The sequence below is a fragment of the Sinohyriopsis cumingii genome, chromosome 5, assembly GCF_028554795.1.
Source record: "Sinohyriopsis cumingii isolate HCF-2022 chromosome 5, ASM2855479v2, whole genome shotgun sequence".
Taxonomy (NCBI): Eukaryota; Metazoa; Mollusca; class Bivalvia; order Unionida; family Unionidae; genus Sinohyriopsis; species Sinohyriopsis cumingii.
The window spans coordinates 355,298-366,255 of record NC_142965.1 but is presented as its reverse complement, the minus strand read 5'-3'; the positions used below and the strand labels follow the sequence as shown (position 1 = coordinate 366,255).

General features: G+C 34.6%; 1 protein-coding gene across 8 annotated transcripts in view; it reads right to left on the bottom strand.

Moving 5' to 3' along the window:
• Positions 1–935: 935 nt before the first annotated feature.
• LOC149798501 (neutral cholesterol ester hydrolase 1-like) overlaps positions 936–10,958 on the bottom strand; it is a 53,441-nt gene continuing 43,418 nt past the window's right edge. For 5 of the 8 annotated variants that reach the window (XM_089957309.1, XM_089957305.1, XM_089957312.1 and 2 more), the window contains 6 exons: positions 9,387–9,554; positions 7,177–7,278; positions 6,337–6,454; positions 5,798–5,861; positions 3,485–3,606; positions 936–2,837 (listed from right to left, as the gene is read on the bottom strand). In XM_089957309.1, the coding sequence (XP_089813435.1) occupies positions 2,182–2,837; positions 3,485–3,606; positions 5,798–5,861; positions 6,337–6,454; positions 7,177–7,278; positions 9,387–9,536 (1,212 nt within the window). In that variant the 5' untranslated portion in view covers positions 9,537–9,554 and the 3' untranslated portion in view covers positions 936–2,181. Of the gene's footprint in view, positions 2,838–3,484; positions 3,607–5,797; positions 5,862–6,336; positions 6,455–7,176; positions 7,279–9,386; positions 9,612–10,958 lie in introns of all 8 variants that reach the window. The other 3 variants (XM_089957306.1, XM_089957311.1, XM_089957310.1) reach the window with 1 other exon arrangement.

Below are 10,958 nucleotides of genomic sequence, written 5' to 3'. Positions count from 1 at the left end.
GTTTTTTTGGGGGGGGAGGGACATATGCTCTGTGATATGTTTCTTCATTCCTTCTTTTAATAATAAACTATGTAGACAGGTATTTTAATATCAATCAACTTTTTAAAGAGTGTCCAGTGATTGACCCGATCAAATGCCTTGCTATCCTCTGAAAAGCATGCAAAAACTGATTTTACCAATCACTTTTTTACCATCACACCTATGTCCACATGGGTTCAGTTATCGGGCTGGCTTGGCCAATGTGGGTATGTGAGAAAGCTTGCCAGTAGCTTCCTATGAGTCTGTCAGTGTTCCAGGGTTCTTCCTTGACCAGTGAAAAATGGCGCTAAACCCAAAACAATGGCTACAATTACAAATAGCTAACTGCTGGCATGTATGTGCGAGTCCACATGTGTGTGTTCAAGAAATTATATTAGTCCAGGATATGACACAGACAGACAGACAGACAAGATATGCGGACATACCAAAGACAAAATGATAGGTTGAGACAATAGAAGTGCAAATTGGCTGGTTCCCACAGACGTGTTTAAACATCCATGGACAGGTAATGATAAAGGAACACTAGCTAATAATTAGTCTCTTCAATAAAGCAACGTGTACTGGTCTGAATTACTTTTATGACATCGAAACAAACATAAGATTTCATCTGGAAATTGTTTTGCTTATAAGAAAATTAGAGGCTGTAACATTTTCTCTCTGTTTTGAGAATGAAAAATTTGACCAATGGATCTACAAGAAGATTAGGCGACTGAGGCCTGCACGTGTTTTCAAGGATTCTTGATTAAACATTTGAGATGGACGGGTGATTAAGGTATGCAACCTAGCAAAGACTTGAACCTAACAGTATTCAATACTCCGTATCCTCCATGTAAGTGTGTGAAGGAAAGATGTCCATGTACGACACGTCGATGTTGATGATGATGATGATAATGCCATTGTCAGTGATGGTAATGATTTTATTGTCAGAAATAAATAATAAGTCATCTGTTTAGTAGTATTTCTGTTCATGATAAACGTGCAGCTATATTCTGAGAAAAGAATAAATAGGAATTTAGGCTACTGATGTGGGAAAAGAAAAAAATTAGGTATCGAAGGCAGGTTCGCATTTAGTAATGCTTCAGAAACAAGACAACCTGTACCATTAAAGGCATTGATATTCTTACGTAGCATAAATAGACATAATTGGAGAGAATTAAATATATGGTATATCCTGATGGTATTATTGCAAATGTCTGAGCTCTGGTGTACCCCAAATCCTGCTAACTGGGGAGAAAATGATGACCTTCCATACATTTTCAAATATTCATTGATTTTTGCAATTATTGTTCATTAGCTATAAGTTGGCGAGTCTTTAGATTGTCATAGTAGGATCTATAAATTATCAAAAGAATGCTATCAGTTGTTTAAGACAAATACCAGAAAACTTGGATCACATAAACAAACTTAACAAAAGCAGCAGTTTAGCAGCTGGTCAGCATTCTCAAAATCTGAATGGCATCAGCTAAAGAAACTTAATGGAACAAATTACCACTACAAATACTGGACTGGGAATTCATGGATATTTAAGGCTTTTTTCTATTACAAAAACAAAATTAATAACACTTTATTATCAAAATAAAGACTAGGAATGATGTGCAAATTTACATATATCAAAATTCAAGAACTGTGACACATGAACAATACAGAATGCTAAGAAACTGGAAATCTTATTTAATTTACATTTACATTGGTGGGTTTTCTAACAAAATATTAAGATTTTACATGGTTGACTGGTACTGCATCACAGAGTTATCGTGATGCATTGCAAAACATGTGACCTCTGAAAGGCAGTGATGGATTAAACATTCCACAGCAGAGAAAAATATCAATTGGAATAATGTCAAATCATAATGTTTAAACATTATTTTAATCCTTGAGAATATTACATAATTGGTCAAATTAAAGCAATTACCTCTTTTCCAAAATAGGTCAATATTGTTCTGCCATTAACAGTAGTATCAAAGTGACCAATCACACGTCACTGTTAATATGTGCCAGAAAAGGCTGAATGCTTAATGCTAGAAAATTAAACACTTTCTTTTCGAGCACTGACACTATGCAACACTGTGTTTCAAATATGAAAGTAAATCGATTAATGGCATAGATTAAGTATACAAATAAATTATACTGTGCATGGAATCATTATAGGTACTGGCCTAAACATTTTGCCAAATCATGAGCAGCATTGGCAGCACCGCTGTATATGTCAACAAAAGAAAGAAAAGCATGCTCGTATCCTTCGTAATATAAAAGTTGAACCTGCACACCAACACCCCTTAATCTTTCAGCCAGAAGGAATCCATCATCACGGAGAATATCCAACTCTGCTATTAAGACACAAGTTGGTGGAAGCATCTTCAATACTGCATCATCAGCCATTAATGGCGCGAAGAAAGGATCCAACAAAATGCTTTGAATCTCATTAGATACATCTTCATTTCCATCTTGCTTTTCTGGCACCTCCGAATATGTCTGCATATGCGAAGGTAATAGCTTGGGAGAAACTCGACTTGCATATACTGACTGTCTAAGAGATTTGGACACGTGAGTATTAGACACAAGTTCTGTAACGTAAGTTGCGTTTCCCATCATGTAATTTAAATAGAACTTGGCCACTCTTCTAAGACTCAAAAGGCTGGGACCATCTTTGTACTGAATATAAGAAGGAAGTCTAAAGTCAAAGGCTTGGAGACCTGGATATATTGGACCAATTACTTTGATGGGTGGTAAATTTGGGTCTTGGTTAGAAGAAAGTTTCAATGCAACAGATAACGTCAATCCACCCCCTGCACTGTCACCTGCAGTTAAGAACGGCAAAAAAAAGTTAAAGTCAAAGCTAAATGACTATGTACATGAAGATATGATTCCATACGAGTATTCCATATAATAATGTTCAGGCATTAAAACTGGGTCTCCTATTCATTGATAATGAAATTTATGTAAACAGGACCTTTATCAATGCCTCCTCTTACTATCATACCAAAATATTTTTTGTCTGAATCTTGCACAATTATCGAAGACAGAGAGCTAGGTTCATGTTATTTCCAATTTTAAACATCAAGCTGAATCAGTATGCTTGTTATTATTAATTCTAACACATCTCGTCTACGAGATTTTAGCAAAAACTATAATATACATTTTCAAACGTTCTGCATTAAATCTTCATAAATATATCAAAAACCAGTAGGTGATAATTTACTATGTCAAAAAGGATTTTATTTTGCAAACATCAATAAACAAGCACAGCAAAAATTACATTACTGTCAGTTAAACTGCCATCAACGTCAACAAATCTTAAATCCACGGCTTATTCACCTCAAATTAAGTGGAAAACAGTCCATATATACCTTTTTTAAAATGACATTATGAATAACAGAACAACATTTATATAGGCTATTGTGGTATGATCATTTATTTTTCTCCACACCAGAATATTATGCAATACCTGCGAGACCAATTCTGTACTTGTCAACACCTAATCTGTCAGCGTGCTGAAGCACATGTCGTGTTGCAGCCAAACAGTCGTCAAATGCTGCCGGATAGGGATGTTCTGGTGCAAGACGATAACTCAACAAGATAAAAGATTTTATAAACCATATATGTGTATAATATATATTAATATATATACATACATACATACATGCATACATATATATATATATATATATATATATATATATATATATATATATATATATATATATATATATAATGAAAGCAAATATATGATGATGACAAAGAGCTTGTGCAAGAAAATGTTACTGATTTCTCAATGTATTTACAAAATCATAACTTTACATTGGAAAAAAAGGACTAAAGAATTTGTTATTGTTGACACGTACATAAACATTTAAAAGTTCACCATGTGTCCATCTGATACAGTGAAAAGTAAGACAAATAGAACACATAATTACTATTACCAAAGTTACCATCACATGACTTACTACTAGTACTTGTACATAACACCACTCTGGTGGCCTAGTGGTTAGAATGTTCCCCTCAGAAGTGGGAGGTCGTGGGTTCGATTCCCTGGCCAAGTCATACCAAAGACTTACAAAAATGGTACTAAATCATTTCATATTGTTTCAATGCACACATTCGATAAAGTATCCAATAGCTCTAATTTTACACTCACTCCCTTAAATCGATATGTGCGGTAGGTAATGATAAAGAAAATACAGAAAAAGCGTAAGGTATTCAAACAATAGTAATACTGAAACTGAAAGAATAAATAATACATAATAACAGTATATGAAAATTAAATTTAATACTTATTCAGATGGATCCTTCATTCGAGTACAACTGTTGTTGAAACATTTAAATCCTTCTGACAGCACATTTCATTTTATCCATGCATTTTTAATCCAAAAGAACAATAATCCTGTAAAAATACTATAACTATCTCTTGAAATACTATTATTAATGTAACACTACGTATATACACAATTACAGCAGAGTATTAAATCACACTTCACATATTTTGGACAAAGCCACTGTATCAACATCATGTCAATCAGGTGCTCACAAATGCTTCTGTGGTAAATAATCTCCAAATTGCTGAATTAAACAAGTCCAGCTTTTTCAAAACCACTGATAATTAGGTCCTATCTTTCACTCATTGTCGCATTAGCTGCAATTATCCATTCAGCATGAATTGGTTTGATTAATGAGGTTGCAAGATTTACTGATACTGTGCACTGATCGTCACCAGTAACATCTTTTTCCTTAATGGCTTCCATGACCTGTTCAGCATACCACTCGTGAAAGTGTGACTTTAATTCTTCTTTAATAACTGATTGGCCTAGTGTTGTTGGCTGCATCAGCTTCCTTTGATGTTGAGCATTCAAACAAAAACATGGCAAAAGTGTTTAATCTTGACAGGTGTTTTATTTGTGCTCATAGAGATGGAAGTATTTTTTTAGTGTTGTTGGCTGCATCGGCTTCAACTGACGTTAATCACTTGGTCAAAAACACGATGCAAGTATTGAACTTTCCAGGTCTTTGATTTGTGCTCATACAGGTGGTAGTATTGCTTTAAACATTAAAGTGACCGCCATTTGCATCGGCATAGAATTATTCTTTTGTATTCTTTATTTTGGGTATTTGTAGAGGTTAAACCATGAAATTAAATATCTACTAATATGCAAATTTTGACAGGCAGAACCATGAATTTAAATACCCATGAAAATAACTTTTTTTAATACAAAACCACGAAAATTAAGCCCAACGAAAATAAATGATACTACAGTAATACATAACACAAGAACTCTTACACCAATGATATCACAAATACTTGATATTACATAACAAGAACACTTATTTCACTGATATCACAATGGCTTGATATTGCATAACACAAGAACACTTATTCCACTGATATCACAAATTCTTGATATTGCATAACACAAGAACACTTATTTCACTGATATCACAAATACTCAATATTACATAACACAAGAACTCTTACACCAATGATATCACAAATACTTGATATTACATAACAAGAACACTTATTTCACTGATATCACAATGGCTTGATATTATGTGAAACAAGAACACTCCCTTCACTGATACCACAACTGCCTGATATTACGTAAAACAAGAACACGTACTCCAATGACACACAACTGCTTGGTGTTAAATAAAACAAGAACATGTACTCCACTGATATCACAACTGCTTGATATTAAGTAAAACAAGAACACTTCCATCTCCAATATCACAAGTACTTGATATAAAGTAAAACAAGAACACTCACTCAACTGATATCACAACTGCTTGAAGTTCTTCACTCAGCTGATCAGTCACTGATGCCATGCAGCCTATGAAGAAACAAACAAAATGTCCCCTTCATCAATAGTTTCTCTGAGTGTTGCTTTTGAATTCATCATGCAAATGTATACTCTGTACTTGAATTAACTCCATTTTTAATCAGATTAATATGTTAGATATGTGCTGTACTTTGTTTATAGTTCTGTTCTAAGTTGTTGGTAGTTTTCAGAACTTGTAGCATTACAAAAAAAAGAGTTCTTAAAATGATTCCTAACTGTTGACTGTGGAGTGACCTTCATAAATAGTCATATGCAACAATGATTATTACAAATTTATTCAAAAGATAGAGTACATGCCAACTATTCCCATTAGTAAAACCAATTCCTTTGTGAACACTTAAATGTTCCTTGTAAAATCAGATTTGATCCAATTTGCATAATTTCACTCACCTGCTGAAATAGTTCATAGTTTTCATAATAATATGTAGTGAGATATCAGAAATGGGACAAGATAGCTGCATGTTACCAGGATCACAAAATATAAAGCCTCCGCCATGAAAGTACATCAATCCTGGAAGAGTGTGTTGCAAATTTTTTGGTCTGGATATGCGGACTTTCACACCATCGATTAACTCATCGGACACCTGCATTCCAGGAAAGTGAAAGGTATGAATATACATTAAGGATGACAGAAATGTATTGTTGCTCCTATTGTTGTAGGTTAAGGGATATTTTTTACTGTAGGCTATACATTGGTGGCCAGCATATCTGGTGGAGGAAGATCCTCAGGAAGAACCCCAGGAAAGCTATGAGCAAACTTTCTCACATACGCTTGCTGAGTCTGAGACTTGAACCACCTCAAACTCTGGTGAGACGTCTGTAACTTGAAAAGGCGAGCAGTTTCAAGCACTCAGCACAACAGGAGCCCAGAAGATTACTCGTACTGTTATAAATGTTTATGTAAATTCTGAAGAGCTGTTGGGCAACTCATTAGGTTAGGTTAGGTTAGGTTAGGTTAGGTTAGGTTAGGTTAGGTTAGATTTGATCACATTACATTACTTTACATTAGATGAGATAGATAGATAGATAGAATGATAGAGACTTTAAAACAAAAAGAAACTAAAACACAAGTATATTTTTCCTTGCAATGATGTCTAATCCCGATAGATAGGTAGATAGATAGATACTGATTTTAACACAAAAAGCGATTAAAACACAAGTATATTTTTCCCTGCAATGAAGTCTAATCCCAATAGATACATACATACATACATGCATGCATACATACATAGATACATACATACATACATACATACATACATATGTATTACTGACTTTAGAACGAAAAATAGACTAAAACACTTACACGTATATTTTTCCTTGCAACGAAGACTAATCCTGTCATAGTTGTTATCCATCTGGTTACATTTATGCGACTTGCAAGACCCAAAGTCTCACTAACAAATCCCTGGAAAATCGATTACAAATCAATGAATGTGAGAGAGGATAAGTGGTACAAATATTAACCATTTTAAAGGTTGGTCACATGATCCAAAAATCACAATGTAAACTTTTTATGACTGTGTTATTGACCCTAGGGACTACCGGTAGTGTGCATGTCACAGAAAGAATTATTTAAGTTTCATTATGATTTATGCCAAGTATGATGAGGAACTATTGGGGGGTTTAGGATATAAATGCAAATAAGGAAAGAAAGCGTTAAACAAACTCCTACTGTATAATTTATATAAATGTGATCCTGACACCAAGGTAAAAGGGGTGAGCGAACATAGAATGACATGAATTCTTTTAACTTCATGATGAATTGTGCCTTGTATGGCAGGAATCTATAAATGCCTTTCATATATATGTTCAAATTAAAAACCTTTTTAAAAACTTCAAACAAAAATTGATGACAACGCCAAGCGTTCAATCTCACTTCCCACGAGCATGGCATCGACACAGATCCTTTCATGCTTGCATATGTAATCATACTCACAGGCCATAACAGCTAAAATGCAGAGTCAAGACCACTGATCTTAAAAGGATTTCCAGAGTGCTGACTGTCAACTTGTTTGTTCAACGCAAGTAAATACAAAGTCTGGTAAAAATAATTTGTATATGTATAAGTCACCATGTTCATTAAGTACTACAATGAAAGCAATCCTCTTGACTTTACCCTAAGGTCAATTAAATCTGGTTTTCAATTCCTTCATGAAATCAGTGGCATTTTCATTCACTACTATTAGCATTATAACACGGGTATCACATGTCACATCCACCATTTGCCCAATACGAGTAGCCGTTTGGGTTTCAAGATGGCAACTATGATGCCATATTGGCGGTCAAATAAACACTACTCTCAATAGGAATCAGTTACGTACTGCTGCAGTGTTTCTGTGAAACTAACACGTCAATACAACCACCCCTTCAGAAGAAGCATATATATAAAGATTTTCAGAAAGGCAGCCAAGTCCACCATACTGGAGTTTGGATCATCAACTTTTCAATGTAGGAAAAACTATATATTGCAAGAAAAAAGAGACTAGAAACAAAACAAAAAAAATTTCTTCATAGGTTCAGGTGAAGTAACTGTATTAATATATTTCGCATCTGGATCAATCACATTGGTGACATTTTTATTTTGACATAACTATATATTTAGTTAGATGTGCTTTCATGGACAACCAAATGTCGATATGATCATGTCTTCAAATAAGCAACTACAACAAGAGTTGAAAGATGGTTGCCATGGCCATCATGTTGGAGGTCTGATCTGCACTATTTCCTTTCAGGACCACCTTGATAATATGAGAAGTCTCTCTAAATTGCCATGTCTATATGACCATCTATTCATGATAAGCAACAATAACAAATATTTTATGACTGCTATCATTGTAGTCATTTTGGAGTCTGGTCAGCATCACATTAATTAGAAATCAACTACATATTGTAGGAAGTCTTTCAGTGAAAACTCCATGTTACTACGGTTATCCGTTCAGGTGATATAGCTATAATGAGATTTTTAACATGGCGGTCACACTGGTCATTAAGGATATGCTAGATAACATTAGACACTTTTCTGTGACATACCACTAATCGATTTGACCATCCGTTCAGGAAATGTTTCAATGAAAACATGTTCTATATTACCGCCATCACGGATGCAGTGAAGGCCACTAAGAGCATCTGTTTAGATGGCTGCTAGAAAGGCCAGATAGGTACTATTTCCATTTCAGAACAACAAGCCCTCATAATAAATCCTTAGGTAAACACCCAATGTATATGTGATCATTCATCCAGGGGTAGTAATAATAATATTTTCAAGACAGCCATCATTTGGTCACAGTGAATATCTGAGAGGAATACATTTCACCCAGGAACAAGTAGATGATGAATATTAAGTTTCATGGCAATCCTCCCAGTAGATTAGAAGGAGTAATGATAACAAACATTTGCTAGCGGATGGACGACTGACAATAGTTTGCCACATTAGCGCTTCTTGTCTATGACCAGTTAAGTTAAAACCATGACAAAAGCTAAACAAACAAATTAGGAATAGTATAGCTTATATACCAGAAGCTCAACAATTTCATATCCAGTTGCCACCAATGACTGTTTCCATGGTTCTGCTGCCCCTTTCGGAAATGGTCTGTAGACAAAATATGCAAAAGCAACCAGACAGATTGATGTCATCACAATATACTTCATCATCGAAGACACCATTCTGAAACGTCTGAAATTCTTGAAAAACAGAGTAGCAAATTTATATCTGTAATATCAATGACGTTTCTGTCTCACCTGTGAAAGCAGAAAGAAAAAAGAAGTTAACACTTTCCAGCAACAACGGCACCAGTGTCACTGCTAATGTTAACATTGTCTGTTACAGTTCAGTCACATCTTTTTCTCCCTGCCTCTCTCTTTCTCTCTATATATACATATATATATTTCTTTCTCCAAAACATTCTGTGTTGTAGGCATATGTGTATGTATGCAAAATTTGGCTTGTCTTGTGTCCAATGTGAAAAAATAAAAATAAAAAATACATCTCAAAGTGTCATTAAAAGTAAGTAGGTAATCAGAGTCCCGGAAGAATAGTACCACATTTTTTGCATGGGTGTAACAAACATCAAAGAAAATGAAGAAAGAAAGAAAATGCCAACTCTTAAATTCAAACTCCTGTTATGTACCTGCTCTGACACAACCACTAAAAGCTACTAAAATACTACTACTAACAGCACAAAACTACTGCATAACAAAGCGAGAAAAAAATCTATATTCATAGCAAACATAACTTTATACTAGTTTTAAAAGTGGTACAGAACCGACCGATACTTTACCAGTGAAGCACTCAAACTACTGAAACATTGTAAGTTTCATGGCTATGGTCCTAGTACTTTAGGAAATGTATGATAACAAACTTGAAAAAGGAGATGACAAAATGCTAAGCTATAATACCTCAAATTACAATCTACACGGAACATAGAAATACTCAGTAACTAAAAAGGGGATAAGAAAATGCTAAAATTGCACTACTTCAAAGTCACAATCGAGATGGAACTTAGAAACATCCAATAACAACAATGCAGAGACTGATTATTCAGAAATTAGCTTGACTGGAGGAGATTTAAAAAAACAAAACAACATGTATCCTTGCTGTTTTTATGATTACATGTTGCCTGTATACATGGCACGATCATAACATGCATGCATTTTCACCAGCATACCAAAATAAAAATAAAAATACAAAATAGTTTAACTGTCAATTGAATTATACATTCGAAATGGTATAGAAAGAATTAGAGCCAAAAAACTGAGATACCATTATGTTGTCAGCCAGCCAAACAAAAACAAAACAAAAAACACAACAACAAAATTACAAAACATCCCAAGGGCCATATAGGGGGAGCAAATGTGTCATAACTGATAATTAATTTCATTGACTTAAGTGGATAATTACTGGGTAAGTGTGTGTGTGATTTGAATTTTTAACGTAGCTTTAACGATTTTTTTCAGTCATATCGCTACGATAGCTGCAGTGTGGCAGTTTATAGTGATGTCTAGCACTGGGACATCATGCCAGAGACATGTAGCATGATGTCCCACCCAGTCACATTATCCTGACACCAGGCCGACCAGTCCTAACAC